Source organism: Salvelinus alpinus, chromosome 2, assembly GCF_045679555.1.
Source record: "Salvelinus alpinus chromosome 2, SLU_Salpinus.1, whole genome shotgun sequence".
Classification (NCBI taxonomy): Eukaryota; Metazoa; Chordata; class Actinopteri; order Salmoniformes; family Salmonidae; genus Salvelinus; species Salvelinus alpinus.
In genome coordinates this window covers 113779416-113803231 of record NC_092087.1, presented here as the reverse complement: position 1 = coordinate 113803231, position 23816 = coordinate 113779416, and the positions used below count along the sequence as shown (strand labels likewise).

The 23816-nt window shown below is 40.2% G+C and overlaps 2 protein-coding genes across 4 annotated transcripts in view; one reads left to right on the top strand and one right to left on the bottom strand.

Moving 5' to 3' along the window:
- LOC139548873 (zinc finger protein 180-like) overlaps positions 1-23816 on the top strand; it is a 241669-nt gene that overhangs the window by 118275 nt on the left and 99578 nt on the right. For 2 of the 3 annotated variants that reach the window (XM_071358790.1, XM_071358799.1), the window contains exon 2: positions 2140-4884. The exons of the other annotated variant lie outside the window; for it this stretch is intronic. In XM_071358790.1, the coding sequence (XP_071214891.1) occupies positions 2140-3098 (959 nt within the window). In that variant the 3' untranslated portion in view covers positions 3099-4884. Of the gene's footprint in view, positions 1-2139; positions 4885-23816 lie in introns of those variants that run through there. 3 annotated transcript variants of the gene reach the window in all.
- On the bottom strand, positions 10950-20158 carry LOC139549090 (uncharacterized). The gene is made up of 5 exons (XM_071359212.1): positions 19549-20158; positions 18389-18555; positions 17882-18188; positions 16924-16995; positions 10950-13377 (listed from the first exon to the last, which is right to left on the bottom strand). The coding sequence occupies exons 1-5, from the start codon at positions 19916-19918 to the stop codon at positions 13079-13081; spliced, it is 1215 nt and encodes a 404-aa protein (XP_071215313.1). The 5' UTR covers positions 19919-20158; the 3' UTR covers positions 10950-13078.

Here is a 23816-nt window from a genome sequence, read left to right as displayed (position 1 = left end):
GTCTTTGCTAGGCCGCCTTAACTCAGCTCACTGGTCACCATAGCAACACCCACCCGTAGCACGCGCTCCAGGAGGTATATCTCACTGGTCACCATAGCAACACCCACCCGTAGCACGCGCTCCAGGAGGTATATCTCACTGGTCACCATAGCAACACTCACCCATAGGACGCGCTCCAGGAAGTATATCTCACTGGTCATCCCCAAAGCCAACACCTCTTTTGGCCGCCTTTCCTTCCAGTTCTCTGCTGCCAGTGACTGGAACGAATTGCAAAAATCGCTGAAGTTGGAGACTTATATCTCCCTCACTAGCTTTAAGAATCAACTATCTGAGCAGCTTACCGATCGCTGCAGCTGTACACAGCCCATCTGTAAGTAGCCCATCTGACTTCCTACCTCATCCCCATGTTTTTTTTCTTCTTTTTTTGCTCACACCAGTATTTCTACTTGCACATCATCATCTGCACATCTATCACTCCAGTGTTAATTTGCTAAATTGTAATTACTTTGCTACTATGGCCTATTTTTTGCCTTACCTCCGTACTCCATTTGCACACACTATATATCGATTTTTCTATTGTGTTATTGACTGTACGTTTGTTTATCCCACGTGTAACTCTGTGTTGTTTTTGTTGCACTGCTTTGCTTTATCTTGGCCAGGTCGCAGTTGTAAATGAGAACTTGTTCTCAACTAGCCTACCTGGTTAAATAAAGGTGACATAAAATAATAATAATAATAAATATCATAACTTTATTGACAACACCCAAATTGATACTGTCATTAACGCGGTTCTTCAATAATTACACATCATTCTTAATACTGTAGCTGTTTAGTTAGTCACATGTTCAACTATCATCAGCTGATCCAGGAAATCATTTTCTGAATGACAGTCACATGACAAACATCACAACATGCAACAACAACCAAAGTGCTTCTTCATTCATTACTCTGGTAAAGACAGTTATGTCGTGCTCCATGTTGGATCCAACATCCCGAACAAATTGATGTTTATAATGTTATTGTCTGCTTGATTTACTGTAGGGTCTCGTTAGTCTGTTTGCACACAGAGATACTTAGCTCATAATGTGTAGAGAACTGTTCCTTGATGGATAGACTATTGAACAACACACAGAGCTATTTTCCTTTTATTTGTTGTTAGGTGAAGTTATGGGTCCTACAGTAGGTCTATGTTGTTGTTAGGTAAAGTTATGGGTCCTACAGTAGGTCTATGTTGTTAGCTGAAGTTATGGGTCCTAGGGTACACTATGTCATGCAACAACAACCAAATTGCTTCTTTGTTCATTACAGGTTTATTTGTTGTTAGGTGAAGTTATGGGCCAATTTGGCAAACAGTGTACAAACCCTCATTGTCAGGCTGATGGAAAAGCCAAAGAGCATTTTACTGGTTGAAGTGTTTTTTAAATACAGAGCGGTTGATTTGCGATGATGACACAAACATTATATTAAGCAGGACATTCATACGAGCATTACAATTATAATCCAAAGTAGTGTTAAATGCACTCATAAGCAACCTGGAAATGGAGTTTACTCCCCTGAGTTTTCCCCTTTTCACATTCAGAATAGTTTGTGAAAAACTAAAATCTTTGCTCACCATTTTTGCTCCTGGCAGATATACTACGTCCATAACTAGTGGTTTCCTCATTACCAGATATACTACATCCATAACTAGTGGTTTCCTCATTAGCAGATATACTACATCCATAACTAGTGGTTTCCTAATTAGCAGATATACTACATCCATAACTATCGGTTTCCTCATTAGCAAGGAGGAGTTTCTACAATCAAATTGTATGTGCTTTGCCCTCGTGCCGCAATTTTATTAAACACAGAAAGGGGCCTATATTGGAGACCAAAAGTCGTCTGGCACACTGCTTAGAGTTTCAACAACATGAATAACTTATTTCTAGTCTACAATCTTATATGTTACTACTAATGTGAAAGCAAGACAATCTATGACTATTTTTGCTCATTTTAAGACAATTGTCAAATAATTGTAACATTCATTACAGACATCAATTGTTATACAACATCATGGCTACGCTGTTGGCATCACCTTTTACAGTGGATTACCGCTGTTGTGGGCCTTCAATCATCTGTCTGACTTTGTTGTTCACACAGGAGAGAAACGGGACTATCGTGGATCCTCTGGGGAGCCTCAACAACCTCATGATGCTGAAGAGGCAGAGAAGAGTCTCTCCAGATCAGAACACCTCAATAAACACCTGCAGAGATCCACAGGGAAGAGAACTCACTGCTGCTCTGACTGTGGGAAGAGATTCACCTCATCAGGCATTAAAATTCATCAGAGAACACACACAGGAGAGAACCCTTATAGCTGTGGTCAATGTGGGAAGAGTTTTACTACACCTGGCCAGCTGACGTTACACCAGAGAACACACACAGGAGAGAAATCTTATAGCTGTGTTCAATGTGGGAAGAGTTTTACTACATCTAGCAATCTGACTCTACACCAGAGAACACACACAGGAGAGAAATCTTATAGCTGTGGTCAATGTGGGAAGAGTTTTTGTAGAACTGGCCAGCTGACATTACACCAGAGAACACACACAGGAGAGAAACCTTACAGCTGTAATCAATGTGGGAAGAGATGTACTACATCTGGCCAGCTGATGTCACACCAGAGAACACACACAGGAGAGAAACCTTATAGCTGTGGTCAATGTGGGAAGAGTTTTGGTAGAACTGGCCAGCTGACATTACACCAGAGAACACACACAGGAGAGAAACCTTATAGCTGTGGTCAATGTGGGAAGAGTTTTCCTGCATCTAGAACTTTGACTAGACACCAGAGAATACACACAGGAGAGAAACCTTATAGCTGTGGTCAATGTGGGAAGAGTTTTGGTCGATCTGGCCAGCTGACATCACACCAGAGAATACACACAGGAGAGAAACCTTATGGCTGTGATCAATGTGGGAAGAGTTTTGGTCGATCTGGCCATCTGGTATCACACCAGAGAACACACACAGGAGAGAAATCTTATAGCTGTGGTCAATGTGACATGAGATACTCTGATAAAAGATCTCTGATCAAACATCAGAAACTACATACATGAAGGAGTTGTTTCGTGATATCAATGAATTAATTAATGTCACAATGTAGAATGTTTTAACATTGTATTAGGAGTATTTTAATGATGTCACAATGTAGAATGTTTGAGTATTTTAAGGAGTTTCACAATGTAGAACCCTAATTCAATTAATTTCAGCGTGATATGGATATTAGCCTTGGGAAAAGTCCAGGCTCTGAATTGAAAGAGTACTATTTAAGTGATTTAACAAAAAGTGACTAACACAACAAGAGCTGTGTTACACTTACCGTGTTGGTGACCCACTTGAATCAAAATGCAACACTTCAAAATGTAACTTGCTGTTTTCTACAAGTTGTCCTCTAACCAGGGATGTACACATTATTCCCAGATTCCGTGTGGTTTTTGAGCTGTTATTTTTAACAGGACGTGCAACCTCATCTCCCTCCTCCCGGCACAGTTGATTTTAACATTATATCGATGAGTGATGACAAATAAGTGTTGCGTTCCTTTGTTTAGCGACCCCTAAATTGAAATACATCACTCCCAAAAGTAGCTGACTGTCTTCTGCAGGTTGTCCTCTAACCAGTGAGGTAAAATATATCTCCCATTTCCATGTGTTTTTTTTAGTTGTGTTAGTTTCAACAGCAGGTACAACCTGATTTCCCCCCTAATTGATATCAGTGATTTATTGCTACTTGTCAAAACAACAGTGTTTCTGGTGCTTGTGCAGTTTATAAGGAGCTTGTTTAAATAAATACAAGTAATATGATTATTGTGGCAGATGTTTGTGTATATAGCACATTTTACGTTTAGGTTTTCAATTTATCACAAACTGTTTCTGCTTTTGGACTATTGATTTGGACATGTTTAAACTGTGACATTGGGGATATCCCACCTAGCAAACTGTGACATTGGGGATATCCCACCTAGCAAAATGTCACTGAAAATAAGACTATGACCGACGTACAATATAAGTTTGGTTTTAGTTGAAAGTGTAAAAGAAAACTATTTAATTTCAACGTACTCGCAGCTTATACACATGGACGCAGTATAATAAATCGGTCTATAATCAATTTTATTAACAATCATAATAAATTGAGTCATAAATATAAAATATATTTGTTGTCCTAAGGGGAAGGTGTTACAGTCTGGTTTTTCCATTTATGTTTTGAGGTTGGACTTTAGCACGTGTAGCTCGTTAGCACGTCTAGTTCGTTAGCATGTAGGACTCACCGATTGGTGTCACCTCGTTAGTCAGTAGGTGTTACACCTGTGCTGGCTTGTCCATCTCGTTAGTGGGAAGGTGTTTCACCTGAGCTGGTCCAGGTTCTATTTAAGAGTGTCTGGCCCAGTGCTCCAGTTGTCTTGATAGATGTGGAGAGTCAACACCTTTAGTTGCGCCACCTTTTTTGGTTTGCTTCCTGTCTTTAAGTTTGGTGTGGGTTTTTCTTTTGTTTGCCTCTTTTTGGGCAGATTTAGTGGGTCTCATGGTGGGTGTCTTTTAGGTCCCAGTTGTTGTTACTTGTCAATTTTCAGTGGACACCCCCATGGTGTCTTTCAGAACCAATCCTAAAAAACGAGCTTATATTTTGGGTTGGGTTGGATATAGCGTCATATTGTTTATATTTTAATCAATGGCATTTCCTTGCAATGTTCATTAGTCTTTCAGTTGTTATTCTTCTGTTTTTTATCCTCTTATGTTTGTTGTGTACTAAATATTTCATTTTTTTTCTTAGTTTTTTCCTGTGAAGCCATTGTGTTGCATCCATGTCTGACATGTGCTGTATAAATGAAGCTTGATTTGAAAATATCAACAGACTCTTGGTCCATCTTAGTATGAAAAACAGAATCACTTTTCCAGCCTGCTGAAGGCTTGGTGGAGTGGTAAACACCACCCCCGGCTCTACCAGGGGCTTGAGGTGGTCTCCCACAGCTCTGCTGGTGAAGTGGTAAACACCACCCCCGGCTCTACCAGGGGCTTGAGGTGGTCTCCCACAGCTCTGCTTATGTCATGTTCTGTGGCCTTGCTGTTCCATTTCTTGACTGCCCCTGCAACACAGAAAGAAACACATTTAGTCATATTATATAAAACTCTCAAAGTAATGGATATGGAGCATCTATGGCCTCAGTTACACCTGGCACCTAAATGTGACTTCTGTCATCTGATCACTCCAAGCTGCATTAGGTTCAGATCTACCAGGATGGGCCTTGACATAGTCTGGATGCAGTCAGGCCACTGAATATGCATCAGCAATATAAAGAGATGGGGTGAATTAGTGGGGAAAAGTACATTCTACATAAATTACCTTCATAATATCAAAGAACAAATGTGTGTGTCTGAGGGGAAATTAACTTTCATACAGCCAAAAGGGGTGAGAAATTACACCAATATCAGTGGACAATTTGCACTAATGTAAATAAACATAGATGATGGAACATATTCCCTTTTGCTGACGTGATGAACCACTAAGGGGACATAAATATTTACCATCTAAACCATGTGTGACCTCTCACCTCTCTGGCTGTAGAAGTGTTCTTCCTAACCAGTCCCTCAACAGCTCTCTGACTGAGCTCCACCCTCACTGGGTCTTCAGAGGAGAGGAAGGCTGAGGAGGGATGGAAGGATGAATGGATCAGTCAGTCAATAAAGTGTAGAGTTGCTGTCTGACAAAATAACTATTTTAGTAGTTCATTAAAGTAAATAAGGCTTTATGACTGCTGAATACCAACAATCAATCACTTAGATCATGTATTTCCAGGTAGAGATACATCCTTGGGACGTCCCTAGCCCATTGAAGTTGACATTTAAAATGGTTAAAGTTAGGGTTTAGGGTAGGGATGTCCCAAGGATCCCAGGTAGCATTGACCATTGTGCCTTCTTCTGTCTCTTTTATATAGCAGGTGATGGGTTCTGACTTCTGTACTTTTAAATATTAAATATCCTTATTATGTGAAATTGAATGAAACAATAATGTATGTTGATGCTAATATGATGTACAATATTCCATGATGTTTCTATATGATAACAATAGAGTAATATATTTAATATGATGTACAATATTCCATGATGTTTCTATATGATAACAATAGAGTAATATATTTAATATGATGTACAATATTCCATGATGTTTCTATATGATAACAATAGAGTAATATATTTAATATGATGTACAGTACAATATTCCATGATACCGTAATATATTTAATATAATGTACAATATTCCATAATGTTTCTATATGATAACAATAGAGTAATATATTTAATTTGCCATATACTATTTTTTAACAGTTTCACTAATTAACTTATTCATTATGATTCAACGTCAGTTCACCGTCTCACCTCATACTGTATTGGAGCAGTAGCAGCTGACTGCCCAGTTCACCGTCTCACCTCGTACTGTATTGGAGCAGCAGCAGCTGACTGCCCGGTTCAACATCAGTTCACCGTCTCACCTCATACTGTATTGGAGCAGCAGCAGCTGACTGCCCAGTTCAACGTCAGTTCACCGTCTCACCTCATACTGTATTGGAGCAGCAGCAGCTGACTGCCCAGTTCACCGTCTCACCTCATACTGTATTGGAGCAGCAGCAGCTGACTGCCCAGTTCAACGTCAGTTCACCGTCTCACCTCATACTGTATTGGAGCAGCAGCAGCTGACTGCCCGGTTCAACGTCAGTTCACCGTCTCTCCTCATACTATATTGGAGCAGCAGCTGACTGCCCAGTTCAACATCAGTTCACCGTCTCACCTCATACTGTATTGGAGCAGCAGCAGCTGACTGCCCGGTTCAACGTCAGTTCACCGTCTCACCTCATACTGTATTGGAGCAGCAGCAGCTGACTGCCCGGTTCAACGTCAGTTCACCGTTTCACCTCATACTGTATTGGAGCAGCAGCAGCTGACTGCCCGGTTCAACATCAGTTCACCGTCTCACCTCATACTGTATTGGAGCAGCAGCAGCTGACTTGATCGTTGATGCTAATCATCATGTTTTGAATATGAGAGTAAATAGAGCCGACTACAACTCTAAAAATGAAGGGTTCAACTGGAGTTGTTCTCAGATCCCCTAAGAACCGTAGGGTTCTTGGCCAATGAAAAACAGCCCCAAAAGGTTCTTCAAAGAACTTGTTAGAAGGTGGGTTCATCGAGGAACCTCCGTTGTTGCTGGACTTCTTCCGGGAACTTCGCAACTGAAAACGATGGTGACAAGTTTGGATGCGACAACAAGTTAAAAAGGTTAAGTTGGGTTGATGTTTGGCTCTGAATATGTATCGAAATCATTTATATATAATAATATAACATACTATTAATGAATAACGAAGACAATTCTGGTTGTCTGTGAATATCTTCCATAACGTTACTATAGCTAATTACCGTAAATTTTAGAAAGCCGGGTTTGACCGTCGGCGTATGAGCTACAGTACAGTACCGTTATCTAGCTAGCTAACGTTATGTCCTAACTAGGCACAACTAGGTTTGGATTATTTCCCTCAACTATATTCTTTCCCATATATTGTATATCGTTTCCATAAAGCCAACATGGCTTTACACTCATTAACGTAAGTTTCCAATCTAGAGCAGTTCTCACTTTTGTGATAATGAACTAGCTAACGTTAACTAACTAACTAACTAAGGACGGTGACCTGTCCAGACGAGATGTTACAACGAACTGAATCGTCAATGGAGGTCTTCCTCTTTATATAGCCTGCTACAGCATGCAATACTATTAACTCATAAGGGGGCATAACGTTACATGGACAATACTATCCCATTTTGGAAACGTTACATGGACAATACTATCCCATTTTGGAAACGTTACATGGACAATACTATCCCATTTTGGAAACGTTACATGGACAATACTATCCCATTTTGGAAACGTTACATGGACAATACTATCCCATTTTGGAAACGTTACATGGACAATACTATCCCATTTTGGAAACGTTACATGGACAATACTATTCCATTTTGGAAACGGTACATGTACGCCCCCTTGTGGAGGGAAATTAATAGCTTAGATGGAAGCTGTAGATGGGATTCAAATGCATAATGGTATTAATACAGTGTCTAGACTACCTCTTTTGTATAAATGCCCTTCAGAATCCAAACACAGTATTGCCACGCAGCAAAATGTTGCGTATAATCTTTCAAGTCAGCCTGAGAAAATATTGAACAATTTGTGTACAAAGATATCTTGAAATGTGATATTAGGCCTGTATGGCAGTACTGTTACTGTATGGCAGTACTGTATTGGCTAGTGCTTTCTCCAATATGTTCTTCTATTTCGCATGAAATTGTATGTCGATGCCATTTATCTTTCAATATTTTTTAAATATATATAAATGTATATATTGATACTTGTAAGACTATTCTTTGACACATTTTCTCTTCCTTTGAAATTCTTATAGGACAGAACATGGATACAATGCAATTGGGATCAATGAGAAGGTACAGATATGTTGTAGGACAGCTGCATTTGAAGTGTACATTTAACCTACATAGCAGTCAATACAAACTGACATCTATTAGCATACAAATGTGTGCAAATTATCTTTTCAGATCTTCTCAGAAATGAATCAAGTCCATGGAATGGATATAGACAAAAATAGAATTGAAGGACTATCAGAGGTAGAGAGGCGAGGCAGGGGTGAGGACATCATCCTGCTTTTTTGACAGTCCCTGAAGGACAATACAGAAGAGGTATTTGCTCTTATTCCTATGCACCAATCATCTGTTTCTTCATAAACAAGAAAGAAGCACTATACAAAGTAAATGGATTATTGATTATGGTCTGACATGTCTGCAGAAATGTTGCAATTTTGTAATGTGGTTTTTTTTTGTAAATTGTTTTGTAAATATTAATTCACATTTGTGGTGTCACTAATTAAACAATTAATTATTTAAATCAATATTGTTATTATTATTCCCCCCCCCAAAAAAATTGAATGGAGGGTGGACAGGGAAAAAATGGTTATTAAAATATGTTTTTTGTAATGCAGGGAGGGTGGACAGGGAGTTCAAAAATGAACCCCAAAAGATTCTTTGAGGAACCATTATAAGGGGTTCTTCAAATAACTTATAGGGGTTCCCCCACAAAAGTCTCTTCAAATAACTTTTAGGGGTTCCCCCACAGTTTCAATTTGAAGAACCCCTACTTTTTAGAGTGTATATTGATAAAACTCACCTTGTCCGAGAGACATTTACATAGTTATACACAGCCCAATTTGGGATGACTATTTTGGGGCGAAATAGCGGCCACAACAGACAGACCGGATATGGCCCATAATTCAACGTCCTTGGACGTCACGGGCTGAGTGGGTATGACCAAAGTTATGTACTTTGTAGTACATTTTTACACTATAATAAATGTTTCTGATTCCACATCGCCCGTTTTCAAAGCGAGTCGTTGGTTTTTAGATGCAGTCGCTATTTAGCTTTTTGTCAAAGTATTTTCTCAACTGCGATACCAACTTCCGTCAACAGATGGCGATGTGCGTCTTTCAGGTGATTCTGTCAGTGTGACGTATAATCTTACACAATCACAACTCTCATATTGCAGTCACACAATGCTCTTCCCAAACATAGCTAATCAATTAGTTGTTTTTCAACAATATTTTAACCTACAGGAATATTTTCTCATTTCTGTCTCATGGTTAGTTCCTAGGATAATTTAACTGTAACTAACTTTTTAAATGTAACTAATACATTTACATTTTTCAATACTTCTAAAATGGGGTCCAGGTTTAAAATAATTACAGGTGCACCTTACTAGCTTATACTATATCATACATGGTCTTAGTAAACACAGATTCTAGTTTTCATCCAGTTCACACAGATAGCTGGCTCGGCTGTTTACACCTCCAAGGAGCCCCCCTCACACAGGAATACACACTCAGAGCCTACAAAGCTTTTATAAAAACTCCACTTGTTTTGCTCACCTCATTCTTTTTTTAAAACTACGTTCGAGATGTGGTATCCACTCGGCTCGCTGCCTCTCAGATCAAAGGTGGGTCCATCTGCTCCATTCCCGAAGTGTGGTTTCCCTGAGATCCCAAGTGCACGATTTACCCAGGTCGTCAGAAGCGGTCACCAAGTGAAGATTCACATCCCCATCACCAAATGTGGTTGTTAATTTCTTTAATATCAAATGAGGAGAGAAACTTATCACACAAGTCAGAATTATTCTTAAACTAAACCTTTATTCACTTTATAATAAGGGAGCAGATCAATACAATGCACACATATAAAGTGAATCAATTGAGTGCTCTACGATAATGATGGCTGGTTGACGAATCACCCCCAGATGATTCATTGAGAGCCACGAGACAAAAGTACAAAGGTCTTTTATAGCCAAGATACACCCCTATCAACCTACATGACGAACAACAGATGTATAGAATGGGTCACAAGGTTAAGATTTGTATGAGAGATACTTATAATTCTCAGCAGACAGTATCTGCTGTAAAAACAGTACTCTTTGTGTAGAGACCAGGGTCTGGCCCTGGGGTCATCTCTCCCTGGTACCGTATAGAACAGAAACATTAACTCATGCTCTGGAATGCGGTCTCTTTAGGTTTTATCACCCAAAAGACATTGTAAATGTCCTGTCAGTGTGTTCTCCCAGAGGCCCGTCCTCAGTAGAACACACAGACACAATAGTTCTAAGAACCCTCTATTCTGTTGCATAAAACAACCATTTGATCCAATAAAAGCATTATAACATAATGTTGCAGTTTTGTTCTCAGTGTACACTGAAAGTTGACTAGTAACAACAACTGGGACACAAAAGTCACCCACCATGAGACCCATTAAATCTGCCCAAGAAGAGGCAAACAAAAGAACTGGTGTTTTTTTTATACGTGCTAACGAGCTATACGTGCTAACGAGCTATACGTGTTAACGAGCTATACGTGCTAAAGTCCAACCTCAAAACATAAATGGAAAAACAAAAGCCTGGAACACCTTTCCCCTTAAGACAACAAATAAATCCTATAATTTTTGTTGGACAAGTTTGCTCACCACCAACAGAAAACAACTTCCATTTCACATTATAATCAACTACAATGCTTCACCTTCTACAATATAAACATAGTGTCTACTGGCTGTCAACAATTAAAAACAAGAAAAAACACGTATTTCTAAATAATAATATACAATCGTATTATTTTTTTCTTTTTCATTCTATAGAATCCTAAAACTCACTAGCTTCTAGAACTCTCGTCCCCTTGGAACGAGCCCAAACAAAACTCATCTCCAATACGGAAAACCGTGCAGTCAAAATAAATTGTGATCCATGGCAATGCAATGGCTAAACGCAAAACTATGACTGCCCACCCTTGAAACAATCAGCAACAAAGTTGTCCTTACCATGGACATGTCTGATTTCAAGAGGAAACTCCTGCAATAACCATAGTAACTTTCCAAATCACTGCGGAGCTTCTCTCTCTTTTCAGAGTTCACTCGATAGGCATGTTGTTGGATCGGGGCCCAGTCCCCAATGTCATGCTCTAGTACATTTGGGTTGGCACATCTGAGAATTAACCCTGATATTCTAAAAGAAGGGCAACAATGTCAATATAATTATACCCGAAAATTGTCCGTTGATTGCATAAATAATTATGATTACTAAAAGTTACATGAATTGTAAATATGAATGATCAAAACCAATTGGACACCCCTTTGTTAATATGTATTGTCAATAATTAACTTAATGGTAAGGCGTGGTATAATAAAAAATATATACATTTTTTTTTGATTGCATAGTCTTATTTTCAACGTCTTTTCAATTACATTGTGCTAGGTGGGATAGCCTCAATGTCAAAACACAGTTTTAACGTGTCCAAATCAATAACCAATATGCAGAAACAGTTTGGGATAAATTGAAAACCTAAACATAACATGTGCTATTTACACAAACATCTGCCACAATAATCATATTTCTTGTATTTTTTTTAAACAAGCTCCTTATAAACTGCACAAGCACCAGAAATAGTGTTGTTTTGACAAGTAGCAATAAATCACTGATATCGATTAGGGGGGAAATCAGGTTGTACGTGATGTTGGAATGCATTTAAATGTAGGGGGTCGCTAAACAAAGGAACGCAACACTAATTTGTCATAACTCATCGATATCATGCTAAAATCATTTGTGTGACAGGAGGGAGGTGAGGTTGCACGTCCTGTTAAAACTAGCAGCTCAAAAACCACACTGAATCTGGGAATAATGTGTACATAATGTGTACTCTCATAAATAGTACTCTTTCAATTCAGAGCCTGGATTTTCCCCCTGAGGCTAATATCCATATCATGTTGAAATCAATAGAACAGGGAACAAACATTTAGGGTTCTACATTGTGACATCATTAAAATACTCCTACTACAATGTTAAAACATTTTACATTGTGACATTAATTCATTGACATCATGAAACAACTGCTTCATCTATTTTCTGATGTTTAGTCAGAGATCTTTTATCAGATTAGCTCTGGTCACACCTATAAGATTTCTCTCCTGTGTGTGATCTCTGGTGCACTGTCAGATTGCTAGATGTACTAAAACTCTTCCCACATTGACCACAGCTATAAGATTTCTCTCCTGTGTGTGTTCTCTGGTGTAAAGTCAGAGAGCCAGATGTAGTAAAACTCTTCCCACATTGATCACAGCTGTAAGGTTTCTCTCCTGTGTGTATTCTCTTGTGCACTGTCAGCTCTCCAGATCGACCAAAACTCTTCCCACATTGATCACATTTGTAAGGTTTCTCTCCTGTGTGTATTCTCTGGTGCACTGTAAGAGAGCTAGAATGACAAAAACTCTTCCCACATTGATCAAAGCTATACGTTTTCTCTCCTGTGTGTATTCTTTGGTGTATAGTCAGAGAGTCAGATCTAGTAAAACTCTTCCCACATTGATCACAGCTATAAGGTTTATCTCCAGTGTGTGTTCTCTGGTGTAAAGTCAGATGGCCAGATCTAGTAAAACTCTTCCCACATTGATCACAGCTTTACGATTTCTCTCCTGTGTGTATTCTTTGGTGTATAGTCAGAGAGTCAGATCTAGTAAAACTCTTCCCACATTGATCACAGCTATAAGGTTTCTCTCCTGTGTGTGTTCTCTGGTGTATTTTAAGTTTTACTGAAGAGTTTAATCTTTTCCCACAGTCAGAGCAGCAGTTAGATTTCTTCCCTGTTGGTCTCTGCTGGTGTTTCTGGTGTTCTGATGTGGAGAGACTCTTCTCTGCCTCTTCAGCATCATGATATTGTTGAGGCTCCCCAGAGGATCCACGATTGTCCCGTCTCTCACCTGTGTGAACGACAAAGTCAGACAGATGGTTAAAGGCCCACAACAGCAGAAATCCACTGTTTATTTGAGGTAAAAGGTGATGCCCAGAGTGTACCCATGACGTTGTACAACAACTGACGTCTATTAAATTTGACAATTAAGACAGTCAAGATAGTAACAATCGTCATATTTTGTCTTGTTTTCACATTATTGGTAACTACCTGCCGCCCCGAATGTTCTTATAGGCACTTTGGTATTGCCAGCCTAATCTTGGGAGTTGATAGGCTTGAAGTCATAAACAGAGCTGTGCTTCAAGAATTGCGAAGAGCTGCTGGCAAACGCAGGGAAGTGCTATTTGAATGAATGCTTACGAGCCTGCTGCTGCCTACCACCGCCCAGTTAGACTGCTCAGTTAGACTGCAGTTAGACTGCAGTTAGACTGCTCTATCAAATATCAAATCATAGACTTAACTATAATGTAATAAACACAGAAATACGAACATTAGGTCATATTCAATTTAATACCGCTCTTCACAGACCCAGGAAAGGGCGGGTGGTGTAAACAGGTGTTGTACCTCGTTTCCCTCCTTCAGGGAAGTGTAATTATAATCAAAGTTACACTCCCTTTCAGTCAGTCAACTTCGGGACAACATACTATGGGGAAATAAAATCATTCCCCATGCTGAACCAAACGGATACTAAATGAAACGGCCCCTGGCAGACCACCCAGACCTTGACCCTACAAGATGCGTCAGTTTTGTCAATTTATTAATTGTCTTTTGTTTGAAACACTCCTGTCGATGTTGAGTAAGGACGCACACCTGATTACACATATAGAAGTAGGACTAGTCTACCTGGCATGCACACAAATGTAGGCCTATAAATGTGCCCATTTGGGGATGACTGATAGTATTTCTTATTGTCTTAACGCACCACCACTAATGAGTTGTGGAGCTTCTCAAATACATTTTTTCTTCACCTCAAACAGCAAGTAAACAAAGTCTAGTCAAAATCAATTGCGAATGACAATAGTTCCTCAAAGTATTTAATAAAAGATTTCCAGCTCTCGCCCTTTCAATAACCACTCGGCATAAAAGGGAAAAATGTAATGCTCTGATCCAGTGGAAATGTCATAAAATACCTGATTACTTCTTATTCTTCGCACAAATAGCCAACAGCTGTGTCTGTCCCAGGAAACTGAGGGTCTAGAATATTTTACAAGTTTGATTGTATCAACTATGTTTCAACTATGTTTTTCTCTGTATACATCAATCTACCTCTCCTTCGTATCATCTGAGATCCCCAAGTATTGGAAAGCTGCCGCGGTCATCCCCCTCTTCAAAGGGGGAGACACCCTGGACCCAAACTGTTACAGACCTATATCCATCCTGCCCTGCCTATCTAAGGTCTTCGAAAGCCAAGTCAACAAACAGATCACTGACCATCTCGAATCCCACCGTACCTTCTCCGCTGTGCAATCCGGTTTCCGAGCCGGTCACGGGTGCACCTCAGCCACGCTCAAGGTACTAAACGACATCATAACCGCCATCGATAAAAGACATTACTGTGCAGCCGTCTTCATCGACCTGGCCAAGGCTTTCGACTCTGTCAATCACCATATTCTTATCGGCAGACTCAGTAGCCTCGGTTTTTCTAATGACTGCCTTGCCTGGTTCACCAACTACTTTGCAGACAGAGTTCAGTGTGTCAAATCGGAGGGCATGTTGTCCGGTCCTCTGGCAGTCTCTATGGGGGTACCACAGGGTTCAATTCTCGGGCCGACTCTTTTCTCTGTATACATCAATGATGTTGCTCTTGCTGCGGGCGATTCCCTGATCCACCTCTACGCAGACGACACCATTCTATATACTTCCGGCCCTTCCTTGGACACTGTGCTATCTAACCTCCAAACGAGCTTCAATGCCATACAACACTCCTTCCGTGGCCTCCAACTGCTCTTAAACGCTAGTAAAACCAAATGTATGCTTTTCAACCGTTCGCTGCCTGCACCCGCACGCCCGACTAGCATCACCACCCTGGACGGTTCCGACCTAGAATATGTGGACATCTATAAGTACCTAGGTGTCTGGCTAGACTGCAAACTCTCCTTCCAGACTCATATCAAACATCTCCAATCCAAAATCAAATCTAGAGTCGGCTTTCTATTCCGCAACAAAGCCTCCTTCACTCACGCCGCCAAACTTACCCTAGTAAAACTGACTATCCTACCGATCCTCGACTTCGGCGATGTCATCTACAAAATAGCTTCCAACACTCTACTCAGCAAACTGGATGCAGTTTATCACAGTGCCATTCGTTTTGTTACTAAAGCACCTTATACGACCCACCACTGCGACCTGTATGCCCTAGTCGGCTGGCCCTCGCTACATGTTCGTCGTCAGACCCACTGGCTCCAGGTCATCTACAAGGCTATGCTAGGTAAAGTGCCACCTTATCTCAGTTCACTGGTCACGATGGCTACACCCACCCGCAGCACGCGCTCCAGCAGGTGTATCTCACTGATCATCCCTAAAGCCAAAACCTCATTTGGACGCCTTTCCTTCCAGTTCTCTGCTGCCTGCGACTGGAACGAATTGCAAAAATCTCTGAAGTTGGAGACTTTTATCTCCCTCAACAACTTTAAAAATCTGCTATCCGAGCAGCTAACCGATCGCTGCAGCTGTACATAGTCCATCTGTAAACTACCCACCCAATTTACCTACCTCACCTACCTCACCCCCCATACTGCTTTTATTTATTTACTTTTCTGCTCTTTTGCACACCAGTATCTCTTCTTGCACATGATCATCTGATGATTTATCACTCCAGTGTTAATCTGCTAAATTGTAATTATTCGATTTATTGCCTACCTCATGCCTTTTGCACACATTGTATATAGATTCTCCTTTTTTCTACCATGTTATTGACTTGTTTATTGTTTACTCCATGTGTAACTCTGTGTTGTCTGTTCACACTGCTATGCTTTATCTTGGCCAGGTCGCAGTTGCAAATGAGAACTTGTTCTCAACTAGCCTACCTGGTTAAATAAAGGTGAAATAAAAAAAATAAAAAAATAAAAAAATAAAAGTGCGTTGTAGACAGGCCATGTGCAGAAAATGTGATTTATAGTATATTTTCTACCTGCAGGCTGCAATGTTTTTATTTGTTGGCTTTATGTAGACTATTTTTACATAGTTGGCAATGGCAATAAAAGTTACTTTTAGATTTGTATCATTTTCATTTAGATTAAATGTAGATTAACCACAGACAATGATTTTGACTCTTGGTTGACCCAAGATTTTTCTAGTTGGGGCTCTAGCATCATTAAGTTCAGACCGCATCTCTTTAATAATACTTCCTGTATAATATAAACTGACCTGGGATCATTAACTCTGGGACTACTGCATCTATCTGTATTTCAATGTAAAGCATCTCTTTAATAATACTTCCTGTATAATATAAACTGACCTGGGATCATTAACTCTGGGACTACTGCTTCTCTCTGTATTTCAATGTAAAGCATCTCTTTATAATACTTCCTGTTGTCCTGACCAAGTGACCTCTCACCTCTGATCATGCTGTGCCCTCTATGTAGCCAGTTCAGATGCAGGAGGGGTTCACCGACACAGCTGATATAACCTAGAGGATTTAGGGGGAAGAGGAGAGAGGGATGAAGTGAAGGAGAGAGACTGTTATTGAGAAAATAAGGTAGTTAAAGCCACAGTGTTCAACAGGAATCTGTGTGTGGCCTCACCTGGTGTCCACACCACACTAAGTGGCTGCAGAGTACTTTATGCTGAAAAACATGAACGGACCCACAAGGACAAACAATATAGCGTAGTTATAGAAATAACGAAGTGTCTTACTATTCTCCATGGCTGGCCCTCTTGCCTATTTGTTGAAGGTGGAAGGAGCCACAGTTAAAGGGAGAGAAACTGTGAATTGAATAACTGCAGTTGACATAGCTAAGTAAATGGAAGAATACTCTTATTGCAATGTGAATGGCTCTTAAAAGAGCCTTTGGTTGTGCATAGTGTAGTCTATGGTGTTGCCAGGGAACAGCACCATCTTATAAGAGCCTTTGGTTGTGCATAGTGTAGTCTATGGTGTTGCCAGGGAACAGCACCCTCTTAAAAGAGCCTTTGGTTGTGCATAGTGTAGTCTATGGTGTTGCCAGGGAACAGCACCCTCTTAAAAGAGCCTTTGGTTGTGCATAGTGTAGTCTATGGTGTTGCCAGGGAACAGCACCCTCTTATAAGAGCCTTTGGTTGTGCATAGTGTAGTCTATGGTGTTGCTAGGGAACAGCACCCTCTTAAAAGAGCCTTTGGTTGTGCATAGTGTAGTCTATGGTGTTGCCAGGGAACAGCACCCTCTTAAAAGAGCCTTTGGTTGTGCATAGTGTAGTCTATAGTGTAGTCTATGGTGTTGCCAGGGCACAGCACCCTCTTAAAAGAGCCTTTGGTTGTGCATAGTGTAGTCTATGGTGTTGCCAGGGAACAGCATGGTGTTGCCAGGGAACAGCACCCTCTTTGAAGATGTAGGAGGTGAAGATCTCCTGCACACGGATTGCCTCTCTTGCTGCGTTGTTGGACCCCATCCTTGAAACATCCTGCAGAGCAGCAGACTCCTCCTCTGGGACACGGCGGCGAGCTGCAGATCCCCTCCTGGTCCTCGTGTTCATCCTCATGAAGTTACGCAGGACACAGGTAGCCTTCACACATCTGAATTCCTCCAGGAGGCAGTCCCAGATGACCCTGGTCACCCAACCTTGCAGTGCCCTACACGGTAACTGTAGGCAATCGTTTTGAAGGAATCTCCAGTTACAAGGTATCTGTAGGAATATGGAAGACAATGTAATTATTAGACTGTTACATCACCAGGTCATTGTGGATTACTAAAGTATAATATTCCTGATAACAAATCATGATAACATTGGATTGATAGATGCATGGGCACACATATGTACATGTGTAGCATGTGACAATAACAGGATCATATCAAGGACGGCATCACAAATGAATACATAAATACCACTTGAAGCTTGATGATGAGTTGATCATTTGAATCAGCTGTGCAGTGCTGAGGCAAAAACAACAATGTGCCTCTGAGTCCCCAGGACTGAGAACCACTGCTCTCCATTGGGACCTCTTCATATGTAGACTGGCTTTCATAGCGCTCTTTATCTGAGGACAGAAAACCTCACAAGAAACACACTTCATTATAGTCAAATTACACCACACTGAATATTATGTTACTATTATCGCCGTCCTCACTTCTAGGGACAGGAACTACACAAAAGTACCTGCCCTATCCAGAATAGCCTCCTCTCTCACTGACAGTTGGGGCTGCTATCCTTTCACCCTCCATGGCTGTTAGCTAGCTACCTACAAATGCATTTGGAGTTTGTTTTTTACAGTGATAAATAGATAGCTAGCTAATATGAAGTTAGACAGCTGATGATATTTAATTCACTTAGCTATCTATCTATACAGACTGGTTACCTATTTAGATGTGATATGAAAGTATTGTGTGAAATTATTTTGATGTTAAAGTATTTAAAATTATTTTGATGTGATATGAAAGTATTGTGTGAAATAATTGTTATGTGATATGAAAGTATTATGTGAAATTATTTTGAGGAGTAACGGGGGCAGAGAATCAGCAGTAGAAACAATAACAAAGCGTACTCCCTGCCCGTTTCGGTAAAAAGCTGAGGGATGGGGCTGAAGAAATGCAACCATCCATGATATCAACATGATAGTTTTAACCATGTTTTGAGGATATACCGTGTTTGTTTATATTTACTGACAAACATTGGAGTAAATAAAGCTCATATTTTGGGTTCTGATGGGGTACGACAGTTGAACTAAGCTCATGAGGCATTTATAAGTGATTTCTTCAAGAAACAATGGGTACATATCATTAATGTATAAGTCCCAAAATGGATGTAACAACTGCTGATTGCCCCTTTAAGACTACATATTGGGCTAATCTAATAGGAGATATTGAGGACTACAGTATTTCAGGTATTGTCATTGGATGCATTTGATCAATTGTTAACATTTTGTTGATGGTCCACTCTTGATGTTCTACACGTTACAGTGTAGCTTCAGCCATTCCTACAGAACAACATTAAAGTGTAGAACCCCTTTACTGCATATTGGTTCAACGACTGCAGAGGCGGTACTTACTGGGGTTAAACAGATCTCCAACCTCCTCTTCTTCCTCCAATGTGACAGTCATCTCCCCCTCCTCCTCTTTCACACCAAAAACTGCATCCTCCTCTTCTTTTACTGTAACATCCTCCTCTTTCACATCCTCCTCTTCTTTTACTGTAACATCCTCCTCCTCTTTCACTCTGAACGCGTCTTCCTCTTCTTTCACTGAAACGTCTTTCTCTTCTTCTTTCACTGTAACAGCCTCACCTTCTACTTCTTGTTTTACTGTGATATCCTCTTCTTCCTTCTCCTCTTTCACGACAAAGTTCAGCCCCAGAGCTTCTTTCTCCGTCCAGCAGATCACCTCTTCTTTAACAAGAGGGGAGTAGTTTAGGGAGCTCATGGTCGGAGATGTTAGCTAGCTAGCTATCATTAGCGACTAGGCTAGTGCTAACTTAACCAGCCAACTACTATAGCTGACTAATACAAAATAACGTAATATTCAATTAAATAGGTTAACAAGTAGATACGACAGAAGTGTGTCTAAAACACAGTAGCTAATATACACCGAAAGCGTATAAATAGCTTGAATCTTTCGGCTATGTTGGCTAGCAAGCTACCGAGGTGGTTGACGAGCAGTTTATGAAGAACCGTCCACTAGATTATACGTCACGCTGGCAGCGACGCCTGAAAGACGCACATCGCTGACTGGAGGGGAAACGCAGTTGAGAGAAATATTTTATTTTCAGACAAAGATTATTGTAAATGGATTTAATTAAATAATACTATTATATTGAGACATACAAAGACAGGAATGTGTTGATTGATTAGTGCGGATAAAAAATGTTTACTACAGCACATTTAAGGCAGTTTCATTAAGTTATACTACATCTAAATTAGCAGCTAGCTACTGTAGGTCTATGTAAATGTATATAATGAACAGACTAGGTCTATACTGCTCCTACATGGTGTAACAATACATCATGTAGATGTATATAATGAACAGACTAGGTCCATACTGCTCCTACATGGTGTAACAATACATCATGTAGATGTATATAATGAACAGACTAGGTCTATACTGCTCCTACATGGTGTCGCTCTGGATAAGAGCGTCTGCTAAATGACTTAAATGTAAATGTAAATGTGTAACAATACATCATGTAGATGTATATAATGAACAGTCTAGGTCTATACTGCTGCTACATTTTTGTATTATTATGTGTTATTTATTTCCCCTTTATTTAACCAGGTCGGCCAGTTGAGAACAAGTTCTCATTTACAACTGCGACCTGGCCAAGATAAAACAAAGCAGTTCGACACATACAACAACACAGAGTTACACATGGAGTAAAACAAACATACAGTCAATAATACAGTAGAAAAATAAGTCTATATACAATGTGAGCAAGTGAGGTGAGATAAGGGAGGTGAATGCAAAAAAAAGGCCATGGTGGCGAAGTAAATACAATATAGCAAGTAAAACACTGGAATGGTAGATTTGCAGTGGAAGAATGTGCAAAGTAGAGATAGAAATAAAGGGGTGCAAAGGAGCTAAATAAATACAGTAGGGAAAGAGGTAGTTGTTTGGGCTAAATTATAGATGGGCTATGTTCAGGTGCAGTAATCTGTGAGCTGCTCTGACAGCTGGTGCTTAAAGCTAGTGAGGGAGATAAGTGTTTCCAGTTTCAGAGATTTTTGTAGCTCGATCGTATTAATGCAGATATTATGGACATTTTATTTAAAACATGTAATTAAACTATAATTGTAGCTCCTTTAATTCAGACCCAAAATGTATTTGCTATGTGTGCTATTGCCCGGCTATTAAAAGGAACAGGCCACTATTTGAGACTCAGCCTCAGAAATGTTTGGTCACATGGAATCAAGTGGTCACTAGATGTCTACAGTGCCAAAGAGAATTATAGTTGGGGGTGTTGGGAGTGTTGAGTGTGTTGATATAACGGTAATAATGTCAAAATTCCATTTTTAACAACCATCAGAATTTGTTAAAAAAAGGTTATGCCCGAGTGGTGCAGCAGTCTAAGGTACTGTATCACAGTGTTAGAGGTGTCACTATAAACCCGAGTGGTGCAGCAGTCTAAGGTACTGTATCACAGTGTTAGAGGTGTCACTATAGACCCGAGTGGTGCAGCAGTCTAAGGTAATAGATCACAGTGTTAGAGGTGTCACTATAGACCCGAGTGGTGCAGCAGTCTAAGGTACTGTATCACAGTGTTAGAGGTGTCACTATAGACCCGAGTGGTGCAGCAGTCTAAGGTACTGTATCACAGTGTTAGAGGTGTCACTATAGACCAGAGTGGTGCAGCGGTCTAAGGTACTAGATCACAGTGTTAGAGGTGTCACTATAGACCCGAGTGGTGCAGCAGTCTAAGGTACTGTATCACAGTGTTAGAGGTGTCACTATAGACCCGAGTGGTGCAGCAGTCTAAGGTACTAGATCACAGGGTTAGAGGTGTCACTATAGACCCGAGTGGTGCAGCAGTCTAAGGTACTAGATCACAGTGTTAGAGGTGTCACTATAGACCAGAGTGGTGCAGCGGTCTAAGGTACTAGATCACAGTGTTAGAGGTGTCACTATACACCCGAGTGGTGCAGCAGTCTAAGGTACTGCATGGCAGTGCTAGAGGCGTCACTAGAGGCGTCACCCGGGTTCGATCCCACAACCTGCCGTGATCGGGAGTTCCATAGGGCGGCACACAATTGGCCAAGCGTCGCCCGGTGTTTCCTCCTACACATTGGTGCAGCTGGCTTCCGGGTTAAGCGGGCGGGTGTTAAGAAGCGCGGTTTGACGGGTCATGTTTCAGAGGACGCATGACTCGACCTTCGCCTCCTGAGCCCATTGGGGAGTTGCAGCGATGAGACAAGATCGAAATTGGGGAGAAAAAACGGGGGTAAAATGATAAAAAATGTTTAAAAAATGACAACAAAGGTTGCATCCCAACGTGGCAATAAACAGTAGACAAAGTGACCATGTCAGGACAAAATGAACTCAAACGTTTTACCATTTTACCCTCCATTTGCAACAACGTCAATGAGCACCATCACTGTCTTTCCTTCGTGGATCTCCTGCATGTTTACATATCTGGCATTACTCATCTCATATGTATATACTGTATTCTATCCTATTCTACTGTATCTTAGTCTATGCATTACTCATCTCATATGTATATACTGTATTCTATCCTATTCTACTGTATCTTAGTCTATGTATTACTCATCTCATATGTATATACTGTATTCTATCCTATTCTACTGTATCTGTCTATGTATTACTCATCTCATATATATATATACTGTATTCTATCCTATTCTATTGTATCTTAGTCTATGTATTACTCATCTCATATGTATATACTGTATTATATCCTATTCTACTGTATCTTAGTCTATGTATTACTCATCTCATATGTATATACTGTATTCTATCCTATTCTACTGTATCTTAGTCTATGCATTACTCATCTCATATGTATATACTGTATTCTATCCTATTCTACTGTATCTTAGTCTATGCCCCTCTGACATCACTCGTCCATATTTTTATATATTCTTATTCCTTTACTTAGATTTGTGTGTATTAGGTATTTGTTGTGAGCTAGGAACACAAGCATTGAGTTAGATATTACTGCACTGTTGGAGCTAGGAACACAAGCATTGAGTTAGATATTACTGCACTGTTGGAGCTAGGAACACAAGCATTAATTTAGATATTACTGCACTGTTGGAGCTAGGAACACAAGCATTAAGTTAGCTTTTACTGCACTGTTGGAGCTAGGAACACAAGCATTTAGTTAGATATTACTGCACTGTTGGAGCTAGGAACACAAGCATTTAGTTAGATATTACTGTACTGTTGGAGCTAGAAACACAAGCATTTAGTTAGATATTACTGCACTGTTGGAGCTATGAACACAAGCATTTAGTTAGATATTACTGCACTGTTGGAGCTAGAAACACAAGCATTAATTTAGATATTACTGCACTGTTGGAGCTAGGAACACAAGCATTACGTTAGCTTTTACTGCACTGTTGGAGCTAGGAACACAAGCATTTAGTTAGATATTACTGCACTGTTGGAGCTATGAACACAAGCATTTAGTTAGATATTACTGCACTGTTGGAGCTAGAAACACAAGCATTTAGTTAGATATTACTGCACTGTTGGAGCTAGGAACACAAGCATTTAGTTAGATACTACTGTACTGTTGGAGCTAGAAACACAAGCATTAAGTTAGATATTACACCACTGATGGAGCTATGAACACAAGCATTTAGTTAGA